The following is a 22139-nucleotide window of genomic DNA, read 5'->3' on the forward strand; positions in this document are numbered from 1 at the left end:
AAGTACAGGACAAAAATCACAAGACGTTAAACAATTAATATATAAATAAACAAAAAATTTACCCGATTGATAATAAATATTGCGAGTCGCATAGCTTATTTGTTTGGACATGATATACATTTTTAATATGCAGTAACATCATGTGTTTTGGAAAGGATGTATAAAGTCGACGTGGTCATTGCATTACTTGTAAATTAAATTATAGTGATCTGAGTTTGATGATCAATCCATTTCACATCAAGTGTCTGTATAGGTATTACGGTATACTTAATAGTGGGTAACAGTATGTATTGTTACACATTGTGAACTTTTAATTTAAAGGAACCTGAAGCTTCTTCCCGTCCCGGCATGTTTATCGCAGGAGCAAATATATTGTCAGCTAGTACATTTCTTTGATGGTAACACTTTGAGATTATAGGAAAACAGTCCCCAAAAATCATCATCCCCTGCATATGTTGTTAATTGTAGGTTTTGTCAGGTAAGGGAGGTTAAGTAAGTTAGGTAGGTGATCTTCAACTTCAATCACTAAATTTTATTTTGTATCACTAGAGACAAAACTAGTCATGTCCAGTGTTAAATGCATATCAATCAGCTAAATTTGAGGAAAGGGCAGTCCTGCCAGATTTTAATTCATTTTCTATGCATTAAAATGTTTCTTCTTAGATTTTACTGAAACTCTCATCATCTACTTTTGTCCACATTATCTCCGGAACCCTCTGTTTTCATCCAACAACTTTTTTATTTTGTATCTGTTCTGTATTTCGAAATCCAGTACAGTCATAGTATTTGCTCTTATTAGTATTGATGATTATTGCTGCTGTTATATTTAAAATGACGTACATATGCAGAAACTTGTTGGTTTAGGAAAACAGCTCATACTTTTATAATAAGTGGGTTCATTGGACAGTAAGCTGATTCTGAGGAACCAGAAAGTGGGGGGGGGGGCGAAGGGGAGTTTGAGGAAAAAAATAGAACAAAACCAGTTGGAACACTCAAAATGATTTACTGGGGCCTTTCTTCACACACCTTACTGTCTAATTTTGGTTGAAGAAATATTGTATATAAAGCTTTCAGGATTTCTTCTTAGTACAGAGAGCTACTTTTTGGGATTGTAAATTATACTGATTGTAAAAATGTCAATTTTGTGTCATTTTATCATTTAACGAATGTGATAAATGAACAAATAAGTTCAAAGTAACAAAATTTTACCAAACCAACTATTTGGATTATGTTATGTTGGACCAATACTGACGTGACATAATATTTACAATTTTTGTGTGTGTATTTATTCCGCAAATAATAAATTTATATCTGAAATCACGTCCGTGTATAAATTCATCTACAAAAATACATATTGGAGTGTGTACACGTGAAAATCATGTATAAATACCATAAACATCAGGGCCCTTGGCCAAATCCATAGTTACTTTTGGAGACAATAAGCATCCAAAAGTGAGTGCAGGTTTGATTTCAGAATTACCTCAAACAACAGTAATCACCATTCACCACAACACAACAAGAATCCAAATTCATTTGGTTATTAAAGTAAGCCCATTAAGCATCATAGATCCACCACCCCCCTTTTGCTTCTTTGTCAAACTTTTCCTCCTGCATGGACCCTACTCCTACCCCATAAAAGTCCATTCAATTCCCCCTTCATCTTCCAAATATACTCATAACCATTAAAGCAAAACACTCAAAACACAAAGGGGGGAAATATATATATCTACTCCAGTCTCTATCTTCTCCAACTGAATTTACCTCTAGGGAAATTTTGATGGGTAATTACAAGTTTAAGTTCTCAGATATGATCCCAAATGCCTGGTTTTACAAGCTCAGAAACATGAGTAGTAGGACCAAAAATGATAACACCATGCAAAAGTCCAAGAAAAAGAGCCATACCAGAACCAAGTCTCCTACATTCTCCTCATCAGTTTCACCATCTTCTGGAGGGGTTGCGGCAGCGTTGTCGCCGCAACCTCACCATCAAAGAAAGTCTTACCATTTCACAAGAGACCTTCCACCAACTCCTGATAACAATTTAGCTTCTCAGCTTTTAGACCAACCAAGAAAATCATCAAGAAAGAGAAGAAGCATCAAGAAAAACAGGCCATCAATTAGATCAACTACATCGCCGAGGCTGCTTTTCAACACCTCTGTTTCTACTGATTGTAGCTGCAGAGCTAGCCTGGATGAGCACCACAACAATAATCCTACTGATAGCTGCTCCTCTGAAGAAACTGATCGTTCTGTTTTTCCTTCAGAAAATGGGGACAAACCATTTGATATTATGGTTTCTTCTTGTCATTGCAGGGTCAAAAGCGACATCCCCGTTGGCATGACTATGCCTAAAGATTCTAAACTCGAAACATTTGATTCAGTTTCACAGTTTGAGCTCAGGCCTATCATTACCAAGACCAATAAGATTGATAAAAATGATGTAGAAGTGTCGAAAATCAGGACTTCACACTCTTCTTTGCAAGAAAAGAGGAGTGTAAACTCTGTCAAAAGGTTGAGTAATGCTTCACCGGGTGTGAAGCTGAGGACTAATTCTCCGAGAATCGCAAGCAAGAGATTTGTTCAAGCCCATCACCGGAAAAGTGTGTCATCAGGTGTCATAGCACGGAGGAGCTTGGCAGAGAGTTTTGCAGTTGTAAAGACATCACAAGACCCTCACAGAGATTTTAAGGATTCAATGGTTGAGATGATCATGGAGTACAATATCAGAACATCAAAAGACTTGGAAGATCTTCTTGCATGTTATCTTTCACTCAATTCGGATAAATATCATGAACTTATCATCAAGGTGTTCAAGCAAATCTGGTTTGAGATTACTGATATTAGGTTTAAGTAAATTTTTTATTACCATTTTACTTGAGATTCTCAATTGTATCATCTACTGCTAAACAAAGCAATAGCTAGCTATAAAAGTCTTTGCTAGAGTAGAGACTCTATAATTTTATTTATTCAGTAGCTGAGGATCAGGTTGAAAATTGTAAATTAAATCCATAATGATAACTATTTATTTATTAAACTCTGCAATTTCAATATTGTTGTGATAACATCATTAACCACTGTGCTTGATTTGGGAAATTAATGTGAATTTAGGTTCCTACATATGAATAATGTAGTGTTTTTGTTCTTTAATGTTGACCAACTTTATACATTTTTAAGCCGACACTAACGCAGAAGATTGAACTGTTGCTTCAGAAATCCAGTAGGCAAAGATTTTGTAACACTGGCATTTTAATCAGAGTTGATGGAATGATTTTAGAATAGTCCAAAACTTCACTACAGCACTCCAGAAATGTTAAGTTACTAAATACAGTATCTCAAAATCTTAAGACGATAGGGGATTCCAGAAATCGAATCTAAGAACACTAGTCAACAAAACTATGATATTATGTTACAAATTTACATCAAAAAGTTGAATCAGAAGACAAATTTTCACCGTAATAAACTTCGAATGATATGTAATTAAAGACAAAAATTCGAATAATGAACAAAATTTAACCCAAAACTAGCACAAGTACTAGAATGCTCTCTAAATTCTGCAATGCGTAGTTTAGTATCAAGATCGGAAGTGTTCACCCTGGTTTCGCTGCCATGTAAATCAAAATCAGTTATACGTCTCTTATTAGTACTCACTGTGCTGCAATGGAGCTACCTTCCTGTTCATACACAATGTAATCTTGACTTGGCCATACTTTGTCCCAGGACTTGGTCATAATCTCTCGACAAGCTAATTTATACATTACGATTCTTGATTGCTTTCTGCAATGCTAATGACGATGAAATGATCAGCACACAGTGATTACATTACATATAAGTTAAGCTAATCTATCTGTTAGGATTCTGTAATATCTACTTGATCGCGACGTGACAACGAGAGATTGTAGAAAAACAATTTTCTTATGTGCAAATTAGGCATCTCTGCAGCATTCTTTGAGAGATTAACAGGACACCAAATTATGCAGTTCATTTGATTGATTATTTTGAATCATTGACAATCACAAGAAAAGAAACATTAACAGAAAAATGTTTAGTACACACAAAATCAAAATGGACCAGATTGCCTCACACGTGCATTAAGGACTGACAATATTTTTCTACCTAAAAAAGGGTACCCTACATTTTAAAGGACAAAATTCAGATTTTAACCTTTATTTCCATTTTTCCTAGTGTCTTCTCCAGGTACTATCCCTCAGCTTTTTACTACACTTGACATTAAAAAGCTGTACTAACTATCTAAAAATTTGAAAATTTAGTGGAACAAAATCTTTAAGAATTTATACAAATGTAAAGTTACTTGTTAGAGAGGGAAAAGTACTTTACATAATTTCAAAATTTATATGCTACAAACAACCAAAGTGACTAATATTTACATGTTTCTTCAGTATTCTGCTTCAAAAACATTTATGAGAGGGTAATATTGTCCTTAGGAATCAAAAGCTTTTAAACTCTACAATTATTTGCATGTAATATTTTATTTCATTATCCATTTTTTTGTCTGCTTATACGTTTGGCCTTTCTTGACCTACATACTAGCCACTTAGTTTTTTTGACTTCACTTGCCACTTTATTTAGCCAAATTACTTACATTTTGTACAATATGGTATGCATCTTATTAGATAAGTTGAATAATATCCTAAATTGAATAATTAAGTATTCCAACAATATTTCAATAGTGTCTAAAACACTATGATATCATGTGCCTTATAAATAAGACAACACTTTGTATGCCCTATACTATTTTTCTCTATAAAATATTTGTTTCCCTACTTTTTGAACATCACTTTCTTCTCACATTTTTTATTTTCTTCCAATTATTATTTGAATTTATTATTATTTTAATAATAAGGCACAAACATAAATCATGTTGTTGGAGTTGAATATATTATTATTTTAATAATAAGGCATACACATAAGTTATTATTTTAAATCAATATAACAATATATTTTATAATATTTATAGGGTATTTACTATGACACTCTTGAACTTACTTTTAAGTTATCTCAAGAATGCTTATTAGCCTAAATTTGAACCGATTTCGACCTAAATATATCTAATAGCGGCCTGATACCGTCTCAATTTAGACTAGTGAATTAAAATTGACATAAATTTAGGTCTCTGCTATTATCGGACTAAATCTTTTTTTAGAAATATATAATATTAACATTTTATCTTAAGATTTTATCTTTTACATATTACTTAAGATTTGATTAGGAGAAAAACCAACTTCGTACCCTGCAAATTACCAACAACCATAACCTGCAACTTCAGAATCGATAATTCACTGATTTGTGTTGATGTTTCAGTTCACAGATCCGTTTATACATGGTTACGGAGGATGTTAGTGTTTACTGGGTTTAGCGCCAAACGGGTCCGAGAGTAGGGATTATCTTATTCAATGAAAGATAATTTTTACGTTATAAAATAACTCTCATGGAAAGAAAACCATGATCCAAGTCAACCAAGCTGTTGACGACAATTTCTTTAACAATTATCGACACAAAGTGGGGAAAAAGGATCAACATTGGATTTCAAATTGATGGACATGTATGCTTGCATTAACGGCAAAAATAAAAATTGCAGAGTTATTTATGCGGTGATTACGGTTGAATATAGTGATATAGGGATAGAAGCTGAGTTTTTCTTATGGGGTCAGAGAATGTTTTCTGTATTAGAGTCTGCGACCGCGATGATAAATTGATTGTCTAATCTCACAGATCCAGAATCCTTCGAGCTTCAATTAACATTTGTGTAAATCATTTTGAACATCAGAATTATCGGGGATATACATCCAGTTCGAGATAAGTCCCGTGTGAAAAATGGATGGCCTCATATAATATCAATATTTAATATTTCACACACACTTTTTTTATTGCACACTTAGCCGAGGGTTTTCACGGAAACATTCTCCAGGATAAGGGTATGGTCTGCGTACATCTTATACTCGGAGTCACCGCTCGATTTATACTGAATATGTTTGGTTTGGTTTAGTTTGATATATTATTGATTTATTAATTATATGTCAACGTATATGTATTAAATTGTGTAAATTTTTTAATTACTTTTTATAAATAATAGTTATGAAATATAATTATATTAAACACCTTAAATTATTATGATTCAAATATAATATAAACTAAAATATTGAATTATCAAATACATTATTTCTTTATCCTCCAAAATTATCACAACTGGTCGTAATTATGATTATTTCATAATTACATTAACAAATTTATTAAGTTATATATTAAATGGTCATTAAGTCTTTATATTAATATGATATCTTATATATTATTATTAAAATAAAAGTAGACAAATAGTTGTTAAATATAATATTAATATATGAATTTGGACAAAATTTAGACAAATTGAAGGAATAAAAACTTGAAAAATGCCTCGATCAAAATTTAGACTAAGTGTCCGTTTAGGAAATTTTAAAATAAATAACTTCTGACTTAAAATAAATAAGTGACTTACAAGTGATAAGTAGATGAATATTTATAAATTATATAAGTGTTTGGATAAAAATCAGAATTTTTTTACTTAATTGAATAAAAATAAATAAATTAAAATACAATTATCTTAATTTGTGAATATTAAATTAGAAAAATATTATAGAACACATATTTTAAAATTAAAGTTAATAAAAACAAAAAAAAAAATAAGTTGAGAAATAATATGTTGTTACTAACTTTTAACTTAGAGTAGTGCTAGGTGTACAGAATTATAACACACCACATGTTATTATTCTATTATGTACAAAATTTTGTATACTATTCTATACACCAAACATTATCCTTTTACTTATTAGTTTATAAGTTATGAATTCAATTTATAAATTAGGTGGTAAAACACTATGAGATAAAATTATTAGAGGCTCATAAGTTATAAATAACTTATAAGTTTGGGACACAAACATGCCCTAAAATTTAGGTTGAAAAGAGTTTCTGCTTGGAGTTGTTGATATTTAATTTTGTAAATCATACAAAAAATCACAAGAAGGGAAATGGGAGAAACTGGGTGTTTGGGACATCATGGATATCGGTTAACTACACTCGGAACTTCTCTTAGTTTTTTAGTATTTAAAATGAAAGAATTACTAAAAAAAAATCCACATTTTTCTGTAATATTAACACAAACATATAGCATTGACAAAATTGATAGGGTTAATTATGCATCATCATTTAAAAGACCCGCCGACTGTGATTCACCAATCACCGAAATATAATATCACACTTGCGTATATAAAAAAAGTGTTATAAGAATATTCCGGCGACAAACAAATTGCGGGGAATCCGGTAACTGTTTTCACTTTAAGAGAACCAAATAAACCAGAAAAATGTGTAACAAGGTAGTTGTATCCGCCACGCTACTCCATGCACACAAACAAAACTATATTCTAACATTTATATTATATACATACTGATATATATATATATTATAAAGGGTTGTTACTTGTCATTTTTTTTGCCATCAATTATTGGTAAAGCTCGGGGGTTGCTTTGCCTTCAATCAAGCTAGCTACTCCATGCTTATATGTTTTATTTCATGGAATAAAATGTTGTTGCATTTGGCACCTTCGATTCATGTAAAAAATGTATGTAGCTAGGTTTCTAGAGGTTTTCAATTATTTGTTTTGGAAATGCTCCCTTGTCTTCTTGCTTTTGCCAACTAACTAACAACATGAAATTACTTAGAGATCCGGTCAAATTTTTTAAATAATGTATGCAAATACCGTATACACGGCTTTCATAACTTTGTTTTAAATTTATAGATCGGTAAATTATTCAGATTATCATTTGCACCATTTTGTGATTTTAATATTAGGGAAAAAGGTTCTTTATTTCAATTTGTTGGAATTATGTCTTCCCTATATCATAAAATTGTGTATGACTTTCTTCATAGCTCAAATAAAATACGTAAGAGGTGCTTAATTGTGTCAAGTTTTTTTACTTTTAATAATTTGATTTATATATCTTATAAATAGGTTTTAACAAATCTTGAAGTAATGAACCCACATATTATAAATAGTTGCATACCACTTTCTTTATTTTATCACGCTTATTTTTTTAATTCCGATCTTTTTAAAAATTCGCACCAATATTTGGATTAACTTATATAAAATTTGTTTTTTAATATCTAATTAATATTTATGAATTTTTTTTATAATACATTAAGAAAAAATAAAAATAATATATTACATATTATTGAAATATTAAAATACATTAATCTTTGTTCCTACTAATATTTCTCATCAGCATTTTAATCAATTATCTTAGGACCACAATCGAAAATTACAGAGCTTACAGTTGGGGTGTTGTGAAATATTTAATGAATCGTAGGACAGCAAATGTCCCACGGGCTACAACCACGGTGCATGTATCTTTGACTAAGCCAAATGTCATGTAAAGTCAACAACAACAACAAGTTGCTCAAAATTAAACAGAGGGGGAATAAATTGACATTATGGATTTGTGGTTCTTAATTAAGTATGTGCACGTGGAAAGGTACAAAAAGATGTATAAAATCTTAACAAAATCCACCCTATTCTCCTCATTCAAAAACAAAATTTTATTTTTAATTCGTACTCATGCACATTTACGTGGGTATTGCTTTATAGAGTTATGTACGCCCTCAATTTATGTGTACATATCATGATTCATTTTTTTTAATTAAAATATCCTTAATTTAAACAAAACAATAATTAAGCATCTCGACAAATGATTTTTTCCAAGGCTCAACCACCACGTTGAATAAGTAAAAATTTGCTGGAAGATACCCGCCTCCGCTATATTATTAAACGTTTTTCAGAGACAGTTTGACAACAAACGTTTTCTAAGCCGTGAGGTGGTTGATCCAAAGGTTGATATTAAAAAAATATACAAAAGATAGTTAACATTGTCCGCGGTTCGCTGTGATTACAAAAATGCCCTTGAACATGGTTCACGGACAATCTCAGCGACTGAGGTCGTTTTGTTTTTTGCCAAGTACCTCACAAACCATATATAATATAGAGAAAACACGTAAACACAGAGCCGCAACAAACACATCCAAAACATAAACACAGAAAGGGGGATAGTGGCACATCGAGATTGAATTGGGGAGGACAGAAGCGAGAATCGAGATTGAATCGGGGAGGATAGCGGACACAGAATCGAGATTTGAATAATATCCTTCTTCTTAATTACGGTATATAATCGATTCCCTTTTCCTTATAATTTTCAATCCTTTATTTTTTTTGTTGATATGATTTTATTTTAGCAAATTCATAATTTTTTTAGGGTTAAATCAACGTATGATTAAGATTGATTTTCGAATTTTTAGGGTTAAACCAACGTATGATTAAGATTGATTTTCGAATTTTTTAGTGTAATTAACGTATGATTTAGGTTTGATTTTTGAAACAATTTGGTAATTAGTTATTATGGTATTTAATTACAAATTTTGTTTGCAATTTAATTGAAAATCAAAATTAAATTCGAATTTATAATTTTTTAGTGTAATTAACGTATGATTTAGGGTTGATTTTCGAAATAATTAATTTGGTAGATAATTATTATGGTAATTAATTATGAATTTTTTTTGCAATTGAGTTGAAAATCAATATTAAATTCAAAATTTTAATTATTTAATTCGAATTTATGGGTATTTAATTTGAATGTATTTGTCTTTTCATGGTATTTAAATTCAAGGTTATTGTAATTATTTAATTCGAATTTTTTGTTGTTTTGATTGTGTACGTGGTGATTGTTTTGATTGTATACGTGGTTATTGTATACGTGGTGATTGTTTTTATTGTATACGTGGTGTTATTTTTAATGTGTCTTGTTATTTTAATCGAAAATTATTGTTGAATACGTGGTGATTGAATTTTAATTATAATATTTTTAGGTATGACTTTATGGTCAACTTTAATTATTGTTGAATTTTTATGGTCAACTTTATAGATTTCAAGTGCAAAGGAGATGTACAAGGATGTTTGTAAGGTTAACTTTTATGTGGAACATTGTTGGAAGATGTTGAGATACTGAGTTCGCTACAAAAAAAACAAAAGCTCGGAAAGAAGTTCTTGCATCTTCTTCCCCACCAGAATGTGTGACAATAGAAAACTCAGAATATGAAAGACCTATCGGAAGAAAGGCTGCCAAGGAAATGCAAAATAAAAGAAAGAGGGTGGGAACTGAGTATGATGGTAATGGCGGAGCTGCAATTCTAGAACAAATGAGAGCCGATCAAGTTGAAGCTAGAAAACAACGAAACGAACACCTCAAAGAGATGATGCAAACAAAGGAGAAAGATGAACGTGAAAAGAGAAGAGAAATCAATGAACAAGATGACGCTGATGCAAAAATTATGGCAATGGATACAAGTTCTATGGGGCCTATTGAAGTTGAATATTTCAATTCAAGAAAACAAGAAATCATTGCAAGAAGGCGCACTCATTTTTCTATTTAAATAATTTATTCTTCGTGTAGAAATCTTTTGTGAAGTTATGTCACTAAGTTATAAGATATTTGTATGAACTGGCTCTCTTCTTGAATCAAATTATGGAATCAAAGTTGTTGTGTTGGCTTAGATTGGCAATGAGTTTCTTTTTTGAATAAATTTTTCTATGTAAGCTAATGTTCATAAATGTCCAGCACAGTATTGTTGTAGTGTCGTAGAACTGTGAAAAAAAAATCTGCAGAATTCTGAACAAAAAATCTCCTAAAAACTGCAGATTGGTGTTGTAAAATTCTGCAGATTGGTGTCAGACCAAAGGTAGCTACCATATCAATATTGACCAAGCAATTCTAGTCAACAATCAGTACATAGCTTTCTATATAGCCAGTTAAAAAAATAATTGCAAGATGTGCTCTAGTTGAAAAGAATGCAGCATTCTGCTCCAGAAAACTACAGGATTTTTGAAAAAAAATAATCTCCAAGAAACTCCAGAAATAACATATTTGGTTCATATATAACTAAATTCTCCGAAACAGAAACATAATCAATACAGATAGATAAGATCTTGAAATTGAAAATAGCAATATTAAACGGTTAGCATTTCTGTTGCGACTTGCCCAAATTTTTTCATATCTAACCACCATATTTTTGCCACAAGTGCTCCACGAGGTCATTTTGAAGCTGAATATGAGCACTTTTATCTCTGATTCGGTGATGAAATTGCATAAACTCCTTAATCGTATTTGTGTGTTCACGAGATATTTGAATAGATGGTGTTTCATCATATGTCTCATAATCGTAATCTATATTTTGCAGATCTCTTTCGTCTTCGATAATCATATTATGCATGACTATACATGCTAACATGATGTACTTAAGTGTCTCGATATCCCAAAAATGAGCTGGTCAACGCACTACAGCAAATCTAGCTTGAAGAACTCCAAAGGCTCGTTCAACGTCTTTTCTAGCCGACTCCTGCATTTGTGCAAAATGTTTTCGTTTGTTCCCTTGAGGAGCTGAAACGGTCTTCACAAAAGTTGAATAAGGGGGATATATTCCATCGGCAAGATAGTATCCCATATCATATATGTGGCCATTTATGGTGTATGTAACTTCAGGTGCTCGACCTTCGGCCCATTCTGAAAATAAATTTGATCGATCCAAGACATTTATATCATTTAATGACCCTGGTAAGCCAAAATAAGTGTGCCATAACCAAAGATCGTGCGAAGCTATAGCTTCGAGGATGATAGTAAGCTCACGATAATGACCTGAAAAAGCCCCATGCCACGCAGTTGGACAATTCTTCCACCTCCAATGCATACAATCTATGCTACCTAACATTCCAGGAAATCCTTGTTGTTCAGCCACCTCCATCAATCGTCGAATATCAACATTATTCGGCCTCCTTAAGTATTGTTCTCCGAATATTTGAACAATTGATATCACAAATCTTCGAACACTTTCTATTGCAGTACTTTTACCAATACGAATATAATCATCAACCGCATCAGCGGATACTCCATATGCAATAATACGTAATGCAGCAGTTATTTTTTGAAGCGATGATAATCCAGGAACTCCAGCAGCATTGTACCTTTGCACAAAGTACAGATCATGAGACTTAACCGCTTCTTGAATTCTAGAAAACAAACTTCTTCGCATATAAAATCTTCTACAAAAAATATAATCCGGGTATGTGGGATTATCAGCAAAGTAATCACGATAAATACGTTGATGGCCTGATGCTCTATTATGGTTGATAATCCGATGATTGACAACTGACCCAGAATGACGAATTGGTTATTCATCTGATGATTTGATTGTGCATAAATAGCTATGGTGGTCTCCATCTCCTCCTCCTCCTCCTCTTTCTCATGAATCAAATAGGTTACTATATCTTGAGGATCCATCAGGAAATGTATAATTAGAAGTATGTAAATTGACAAGGCAATTGAAATTGTACTTATTATACACAGATGTGTGTGTTTAGGACCCCTACATATTATGATCGTTGAAAAATGACCCGTTAGATATTGTTATCTGTTGGTGTTGATATGCAGTAACATAGTAGTTAGTATTTGGGAACATGTTGATTAAATTCAAATACAGGTGAAGTTTAAATTTATTATTAAAATAATTATAAGGATCAATTATAAGGAAGTTTGTTGAAGTTGATATTCAATACAATGTCTTAAATCCTTAAGAGTGGAATAAATTATAATATTTTTAAGGATTACACTAAGAGACTGTTGGACTTGCTCTAATACCAGAAAATGTAGTGATGATTTTAGTAGTATTAGGATTCATTTCAACAATTTCTCCACTGTGAGATCTGTACTTAGGACAGTATGGCCTGTCAGACTTTACAGAGTAAAGTTTCTTCTGCCTTTGAATATTTGATTTTAAACAACCTGCAGCACCATCTGTTGATTTGTTTTTCACTTGAAGTAGAAATAGAACATGTTCCAATTCTTCAAAATACTTCAATGGAATAACATTCTCCCTGATCTGGAATACCCTCCTATCTGTCATAAAGTATAACATGATATCTTCTTTCAAAACAGAGTGATAAACCATTTGTACAGATTCAAGTTGATTCAATCTCTCATGAGTTGCTCCTACTCCTGGTTCACTCAAGAAAGTTGGATCATTGGTAGTATTGTTTACTCTCTTCTCTTTAGAACTACCCAATCCTGATTTATCTCTTACTTCCTTTCTTGTAACAACTCTTGCTTCAAACCACTTGATGTAGTCTTCAAAGGTTGAGTCTGTTGAGCTTTGGTGAATCCTGGTAGTAGAATATTTGAAGGTTTAACATGACCAATGTCAGAGGTTTCCTTTTCCTTATCTTCTGATATCAAGCCAACTTGAGCTATGTTAGAGGTTGCCTGCTTCACTGTCATATTAGAACTTACTACATCTTGACTCTGAACAACTTGAGTCATGTCAGAGGTTGGTTGAGAAATCTTCTTTTTCATCAGAGTAAGACTAGCATCTTCTTCATCAATTATTTCTTCATCCATGATTAGCACATATACCTTTACAGGTTCATCAATTTTCTGTTTTCCCTTGGATATTGGATCTACCTCCACTTGTGATTTGACTTTGGTTGCCTCAGAATTTGTCCTCTCCTTAATCACAATACCCTTAGGTTTTGGAAGTTTCTTTTCAACAACAGAAGCTTTAGACTTGGAGTTGACATTTTCTGCTTTAAGTCTAGCTTCTTCTTCCTTTAGACTTTCAAAGTCCATTCCTGGATTTTCTTTGAGAAATAATCTCTTTGAAATTTCTTCATCAAGCTCCATATGTCCAGTAGAACTTATCCTTTTACCAGTATCAGAACTTATTCTTCTCCCAGCATCAGAACTTGTTCTTTGTATAGAAATTTTAGTTGTCCTTGATGAAGAACCTTTACCTTGACCATGACCTCTACCCTTATCAGAGTTTCCCTGGTCATCATTTCCATCATCCTTACCCTTCAATGATTGAGTAGATTTGCATTTGGACTTAATCACTTTCCAGAATTATTAGAACTTGGCCCATCAGAACTTGATGAATCAGAACTTGAAGAGCTTGTTCTAGATTCTGATGCTTCTTGAGATGTGGTTGTATCTTCAATATGCTCCCCCTGCTCAGGTGCATCTTGATTTGGCGTAGTCACCACAGTTTCAATGACATCAGAGTTTGCAGTATCAGGATTTAGACTGTCAGGATTTAGACTGTCAGGATTTACAAAGTCAGAATTTAAAACTTCATTCTCAAATCTTAGCTGATCATGATCATTGAAATCTTCATGTCCTGTAATATTCTTATCATCAAAAGAGATATTGATAGATTCCATGACAACCCTTGTTCTTAAATTGTAGACTCTGAAGACTTTTGTGGAAAGTGGATATCCAACAAAAATTCCTTCATCAGCTTTTAGATCAAATTTGGATAGCTGTTCAGGATGAGTCTTAAGAACAAAATACTTGCATCCAAATACATGAAAATACTTCAGATTTGGCTTCTTTTTCTTCACCATCTCATATGGTGTCTTTCCATGCTTGTTGAAAAGTGTTGCATTCTGAGTAAAACAAGCAGTCTGCACAGCTTCAGCCCAAAAGTAGGTTGGTAACTTTGCTTCATCAAGCATAGTTCGTGCAGCTTCAATAAGAGTTTTATTCTTTCTTTCAACAACTCCATTTTTCTGTGGAGTTCCAGGAGCAAAAAATTCCTGCTTGATTCCATGGTCTTTGTAGAACTCTTCCATAATCAAATTTTTGAACTCAGTGCCATTATCACTTCTTATGATTTTCACAGAGTCTTTAACCAATTTATCCAGTTATTTGACATGATCAATCAAGATAGATGCAGTTTCACTTTTTGTGTGCAAGAAATGCACCCATGTGTATCTGGTGAACTCATCCACTATGACCATAGCATATTTCTTCTTTGCAATAGACATGACATTCACTGGACCAAATAGATCAACATGTAGTAGGTGATAAGGCTCAAAAATTGAAGATTCAGTCTTGCTCTTGAATGAATATTTTCTTTGTTTTGCCTTTTGACATGAATCACAAAGGCCATCAGGAGTAAATACTGATTTTGGCAGTCCTATCACAAGATCTTTCTTGACTAGTTCATTTATATTGCTGAAATTTAAATGAGAGAGTTTCTTGTGCAATCCCAGCTTTTTTCAATTGATGCTCTACTTAACAGACAGATTGTAGAACTATCAGAACTTGTTGAAAGCCTGGATTCATAAATGTTACCATGCATGTATCCCTTTAAAAAAACTTTTCCTGTAGATTTGTTTACAACTTCACAGTGTTCTTCAAAGAAATCCACATGATAACCTCTGTCACAGATTTGACTAACACTCAACATATTGTGTTTAAATCCTGAGACTAGTGCTACTTTTTCAATGATGACATTTCCAAGATTGATATTTCCATATCCCAGAGTTTTTCCCATATTGCCATATCCATAAGAAACACCTGGGCCAGCTTTCTCCACAAAGTCTGATAGCAGGACTTTATTTCCAGTCATATGTCCTGAACATCCACTGTCCAGAACTAGGATGTTTTTCCTATTGCCCTGCAATCACAAAGACCACTAATTATTAGTTTTAAGGACCCAGACTTGCTTGGATCCTTTGGCCTTATTAAGTTTGTTAACATTTACAGCGGATTTAGCATTAGAGTTTATGTTAACAGTTTTCTTATCAGAATTTACAATATCAGACTTTGCATCAGAACTTACACTAGAAGGAATAATGCTAACTTTCTTTAAAGAAGGTTTTATTTGATAATAATCATAGTACAAACTATGATATTCCTTACAAATATAAATGGAATACCATAAAATACCACAATGAAAACAAGGATTTTGTGGCCTATATCTAACAGACTGACTCTTAACTCCTGATTTTGAAGGTAAGGAGTTTATCTTCTTATTCTTCCTGCAAAAAGAAGCCAGATGGTTAGAATTTCCACAGTTATAACATTTCTTTCTAGGAGCATTAGGAACAGGCTTATAATCATTGCTTTTATTCACACCTACCTTTCCATTCCTATTTTTCCTAGGTGGCTTTACCTTGTTTACATTTTTAACATCTTTCAGCTTATGCTTAAGCTGCTTCTTTATCATTAAGCCTATGTTAACTTCAATTGTCTTATCCTGTATAAATTTGTCAGGAGTTGAGTCAACCTTAAATTCTGTCTCAGTATCTTTCATCTTTTCAGAATCAGACTTTACAGATTTAGCTACAAACTTAACAGGATTTAACTTTGGCTTTTGTTTAACAATTATAGGCTCAATTTCTACAGTTCCTTTATTATTCTTATCATCTCCATAACCTAAGCCCTCTTTCCAATTTCCACAGCTTAACAGATTCTGAGTTGTTCTTCCAGAGTTAGTCCAAGTCCTGATAATCTCTCTTTCCTTTTCTAACTCAGTTTTTAGAGATTCATTCATTTTAAGCACTTCATCTCCAACATAGAAAGCATCATCTCTATCTTTCAGAGTTTGATGGAACATAACTAACTCTTTTTCTAAATAATCATTCCTCTTTTTATAAGCAAGATTTTCAGAAGTTAATCTTTCACATGTTAAAGTTTGATCTCTATAACTAATGAACACGGTTTTAAGATATCTTCTCAACTCAGTAATATCATTAGTATGAAAAGCATAAGTTGTTTGAGGTACCTTTAACTCAGCAACATCAGAACTGCTATCAGCATTTGCCATCAAGGTATAGTTCACCTCACTTTTAGAATCTGAAGTGTCTGTCCAGCTTTTCTTCTTTGTGATAAGAGCCTTGCTTTTGTCACTCTTCACTTTCTTGCAATCAGGAGATATGTGGCCTTTCTCACCACAGTTATAGCATTTGACATTTGAGTAATCTCCTCTGTTAGACTTTCCTCCTTTGCCTTCAGATTTTCTGAAACCTTTCTTATCCGAACTTGCACCTTTCCTGGAAAATTTCTTTCCCCTTCTGAATTTCTTGTATACAATCTTTGTGATTCCTTTCACCATAAGAGCACACAGCTTTATCATCTCTTCATCAGGGTCCATCTCAGATAGACTTTCAGTTTCTGAATCCTTATCACTATCAGAACTTGATGACTCAGTATCAGACTTTGTGATGAGAGCCTTTTCTTTGCCTTTCTTTGAGACAACCACTTTAGGGGATTCCTCCTCAGCCTTAAGAGCAACTGTCCTTGACTTTCTCCCATGCCTCTTGCTTCTTTGATCCATCTCAAGTTCATGAGTCTTGAGCATACCATAAATTTCATCAAGAGTAGTTTCATCAAGAGCATAGTTGTCTCTTATAGTTGTGGCCTTCAAATCCCAACTTTCAGGAAGAGCTAAAAGGAATTTGAGATTAGTATCTTCAAGATCATATTCCTTATCCACCAGTGACAGATCATTCAAGAGTTTGACAAATCTATTATATAAACCAGTTAATGACTCATCAGGTTTTGAGTCAAAGTGCTCATACTCTGGAGTGAGTATAGTCCTCATGTTCTTCTTAATTGAATCAGTTCCCTGGCATCTTATCTCCAAGGCATCCCATATCTCCTTTGCAGTCTTGCAGTTAATTACCCTGTTTGACTTGACATTATCAATGGCACTGTGCAGCAAATGTCTTACCTTTGCATCCTTTGCAATAGATGAGATATCTTCAGCTGTATATTCACTTTTCTCCTTTGGTACAGTCTGTGCTGGCTGATCTGCAACTACAACAGAGAGCTTGGTTGGCTTATGTGGTCCTTCATTAATTCTGTCAAGGTATTCTGGATCGGTAGCTTCCAGAAACATAGACATTCTCACCTTCCATATGGGATACTCATAAGGTTTCAGTATGGGAACCCTAATAGTCTCATATCGATTATGGATTTGAGTCTTTGGAGTTTCTTCAGTTTTGGTGGGCTTGGTTGGAGTTTGTGCTTCTTCAGACATGATTGTTTTTGGATCTTTAGTGTATGTATGTTAACAGATTGCTCTGATACCACTTGTTAGGTCACACACACTGTAGAAGGGGGTTGAATACAGTGTTTACTACAATCAAATCGAATATAAGAACTCAAGTAACAAAACATAAATTTTATTCAACACAATAAACTCTGTTACAAAGAACTGTTCTCTCTCAGTGATGAACAAATTATCACGAGAGCTGTTAGGGTTACAATGAATAATAATCTCGATTTTGATAATACACATATAGTGTAAACCCTATGTCTGTGTTTATATACTACACAGTTATAAGATAATCTTCTAATTGATATCAAATATAATTCTGCTTCCTAATATATATCAATCGGTTATCTTTTCTTTCAAGTATTCTATTCCTTATATAATTCTTCTTCATGCATTTCTCTTCTTGTTTCAGTCTCGGTCTTCTTTCCTTTCAATCAACTGCCTTCCTTATCTGAAAACCTCATTAAGTCCTGATATTATCTCCTGATAAATATCTCCTAATAACTTAAGTTATGATATCTTAAGTCCTGACTTCAGTATAAGTACTGATTTCCAGTTCAGTACTGATTTGTCCTATTAAGTAAGATCTGAAAACTAAACACAAATCATATTAGTCATGACATCACAAATATATCTAACAGGAGGATAAAATTAAAACATAAAGCTTGATAGAATTAGAGTTTGTACAACATAAGATTCACCAGGTTCCATGATTACAAGGGTCAGGTAAAAACAGTTTTTACATCTGCTTTTTCTCTAAGTTTATCCTTCAAGTGATCAAGAATTTCAAGTTCTTCTATGATGAGTGTTCCACTTAGAGCTTCCTTAAGTTTCTGCCTTGCTACCGTAGGATAACCCTGGTCCAGATACTCTAAGCTGAATCTTAAAAATCCACCAACTTTGATGTTTAGAAATCTATTGTCTTTAGAAATTCTACTAATTCCTTTTTCTTTCAACTCTTCTTATCTTTTTATAAACATATCTATTTCTTCATAATGTCTCCTTCTTTTTTCTTCAGCTTCAGCCTTATCTCTTTTCTTTGTTTCCTCCCTTTCAATCAACCATTCAGCCAAAGATGATCTCCAAGTCCTTGTAACAGTGTTCTTGCCTTTTAACAAACTTAACACTCTCTTAATTTCTTTAGGAGTCAAAGAATCCATTAACTTTTTATCTAGAAGAGTGAATGTACCATCCCTAAAATAGACTTTAACTTCTCTCAGAGATACAATCCAGACTTTAATAATTTTCTCAGCTGGATGTTGAAAATGGTCTTCATCTGAGATGCACAAATTTAGAGGTAAAAAGTCAGATTCCTTAAAGCAATTACAAATGGCTCTTTCAGTGACTTTCACTTCCTTTGCAGGCTTGACTTTCTTAGGCTTTCTCCCAACAGATTTGAGCTTGAATTTTAGTGAAGGTTTGGCTAAAGGTAGGATTGTCATTTTCTTGAGATTTGTGTGGCTTGAGGTGATTGGAATTTTTAGGAAAGAGTTGGCAGTTTGTCTATAAAGAAATTTTGGCTTAGATGTTTGGGAAGGTTTGATGTTAGAGATAGTTGATGTTGTGGGTTGAGCTAAGGTTTGAGATGGTTGTATTTGGATTTTTAGGGTTGTTTGAGTTCCTGAATTATCATGAGGTATTATGCTCTTCCTCTCCCCTATTCTCTTCTTCTCTTCATCTTTCTTGTCATCCTCCTTCTTCTTCTCTCCACCCTTGCTAACATATGACTTACTAGACTGACTTGGATTTGAGCCAGAAGGATTCTGATCACTCTTCTTGTGCTCATCATCATCCAAGTCATCATTATTAAACTGAGTTTTGGGCAAGTTGACTTTTGCATTATCCAGATATCTCCTTAGTAGCTTTATCATTTCCATATCATCATGGTTCTTGTTCTTCTTAGCTTTTAACCTAGTTCCTAGGATCATGATAATCTTCTCATTGCTCCTGGCATATTGTTTAGGGATATTGAAAAATTTGAATTGTTTGGTGGTTGGACAGATGTATGCTATACCCTTGTTTGGCTTTAGATATGCTTCAGGAAAGCAGCTACATGAGCATCTTTCAGTGTAGTTAGTAGCTTGGTATCTTCATGAGTTATAGCTCTAACTTTGCTGATAAAGATATCTAAATCAGATGCCATCCTTAAGACAAGGCAATCTAGGGACACCTGCATACATCTGTCTGTCCCTGAGTCATTTGCATTAACCACTATCATGTCTTCCAGAAAGTTGTCCTTATTGACCTTGATCACTCTTATGAAATTGATTGTCTTATCCAGGGCCTTTTTATATTCGAAGTGATTGTTGTTGAGAGAATCTTTTAAGGCATTGTGTAGTTCTTCAAACTCTCTGCTCAAACTAGGTCATTCAGCAGACCTAATAAGTCTCTCTTTGTCAAGATCAACTTCTTTAGTTTTCTTTCCAGCACCCTGAACTTGATGTTGAGATGACCTTGATTGTGCCAACTAGCCTCTATCTCCCCCTTAGTCTTGTTGGCAGGCATGATAAGGGGAGTAGGGAGTTCAGGCCTTACTTGTTTAGGCAAAAAAGGTAGTGGTATGTTGAGTACCCATGATGGCTCCTAAAGCTATAGAATTCTGCATTTGAAGATGCTTATGGGAATCCACCAGAGTTTGGAAATCTGTTTGTTAGCTCTTGATAAGAGATGTCAAAACCTCAATTTATACAGTGAGAGAGGAGTTGGAGTCTTGCAATGCTGTGACTTGACCCTGTAGAGACTGAATTTGCAAATTTGTTGAAGTGGATCCAGGCTAATAAGAGCTTCTAGATGTGCCAAAGTTTTCTTAGATAGCCTCTTTGATCCCTTCCATTAGCAACACTGAGGGCTTAAATCTGCTCTGGTGAAGTTGATCCAGCTGGACCTTAGTCTCATTTGGGTGGGTAATTTGTTTTTGGATCACTTCATGGAGATTGGTGAAGGATAGTCTGAGGTTTTTAACTTCCTTCTCAATAGAGGCAAGATCCATCCTAACCATTTGCTCCGAAAAATGGTTGAATTTAGAAGAGATCTTCTCTTGAGATGGTATAATCATGTCCATTTTCTCATTCACCAGTTTCCTGATTCTGTCTTTATGGCCAGTGAGTTTGATTTCAAGAGCCTTACCAAACAGATGAAATGCTTTGAGCTGAGCTTTGTATACATCTATAATAGCATCATAGACAGCTTATGGACTCAAGTCTTTTGCATTGCTTCCCAGAATAGTAACATACTCATCTCTAAATCTGTCAAGAACTTGATTCATTTCTAAGGCAAAGTGGTTAGACAGCCATGCATCCACATTCCCATCTGGCTCAGCATCATTGACAATTTTCTCCTTTTTCTCCTCAACCTCTTCATTGTAAGCAAACATGATGGCTTGATAATCTTGGTTGCTCATGTCTGAAGTCAGAAGATGTTGTGAGATGTTGGCCAGTCCAGAGATCTGCTCTACTAGTAGATCATCTACAGAAGTTGGTTGAGAGGCAGATTCTTGTAGCCATTGAGAGAGTATGTGAGGTTGTTGAGAGGTGGATGGTTCATCAGAAAGTCCTATGACTGAGATCACAGTTTGACTCACAGATTACTTTGTGGTTTTGACAGTGTGTTGTCCTCCACTTGTAGTGGAAACCTCCAATTGAATTAGAAGGGATTTGACTGGGTTACTGTCATGTACACCAGCCTCAAACCCGTGTGTGTCTTGCAAAACCCTGGCACTTGAATGTGCTATACTTGCCTCCCCTGTGATAGGATCATGGGCAAGTGTACTCCTAGCTTCAACTGCGGAGGCAATTTCTGCTAGGGTTGTGAGGGGAGTTGTTCCTTCATAAGGAACCTCTAATTGAATTGGAGAGGATTTAGATAGCTCCCCCTCAGGAGTACTACCCTCAAACCTTTCAGTCTGTGAAGACTGTTTTGCACATGAAGGTGCATTAGAGGTATCCATGGGGTCTTCAGTAAAGACTGATGAATTCCCCATGTTTGTGATGGTGTCATCAAGGTCTACCCCAGCATGTAGCCTCTCACCATCTAAATGAGGTGTCTGGGTGGTGAGCAAAGCTTCTTGAGCTAAGTCACTTGATTTTTGGTGCACTTGAGAAATAGATTCAAGTGGAATTGGAACAGAAGAAATTTTAGATAAAAGAGATTGTTGCTCAGTTGGTAGTGTTGGCATCTCCCCCTGAATAGATGAGGGAGCTTCAAGGGATGTGCT

The 22139-nt window shown here is 33.9% G+C and overlaps 2 protein-coding genes across 2 annotated transcripts; one reads left to right on the top strand and one right to left on the bottom strand.

The window, feature by feature from the left end:
* The first annotated feature begins 1605 nt into the window (after positions 1 to 1605).
* Positions 1606 to 3047, top strand: LOC141692384 (transcription repressor OFP1-like). The gene has a single exon (XM_074497197.1). The coding sequence runs from the start codon at positions 1778 to 1780 to the stop codon at positions 2852 to 2854; it is 1077 nt and encodes a 358-aa protein (XP_074353298.1). The 5' UTR covers positions 1606 to 1777; the 3' UTR covers positions 2855 to 3047.
* An 8315-nt stretch (positions 3048 to 11362) lies between these two features.
* LOC141691173 (uncharacterized) lies at positions 11363 to 12121 on the bottom strand. Its single transcript, XM_074495912.1, has one exon. It carries the CDS (start codon positions 12119 to 12121, stop codon positions 11363 to 11365), a length of 759 nt encoding a protein of 252 aa, XP_074352013.1.
* Between the last annotated feature and the right edge of the window lie 10018 nt (positions 12122 to 22139).

Source organism: Apium graveolens, chromosome 10 (genome assembly GCF_009905375.1).
Source record: "Apium graveolens cultivar Ventura chromosome 10, ASM990537v1, whole genome shotgun sequence".
Lineage (NCBI taxonomy): Eukaryota > Viridiplantae > Streptophyta > Magnoliopsida > Apiales > Apiaceae > Apium > Apium graveolens.

Excerpts from the sequence above, each read along its gene's own strand:
- LOC141692384 (XM_074497197.1), top strand. The coding sequence starts at position 1,778 with ATGGGTAATTACAAGTTTAAGTTCTCAGATATGATCCCAAATGCCTGG.
- LOC141691173 (XM_074495912.1), bottom strand. The coding sequence starts at position 12,121 with ATGCGAAGAAGTTTGTTTTCTAGAATTCAAGAAGCGGTTAAGTCTCAT.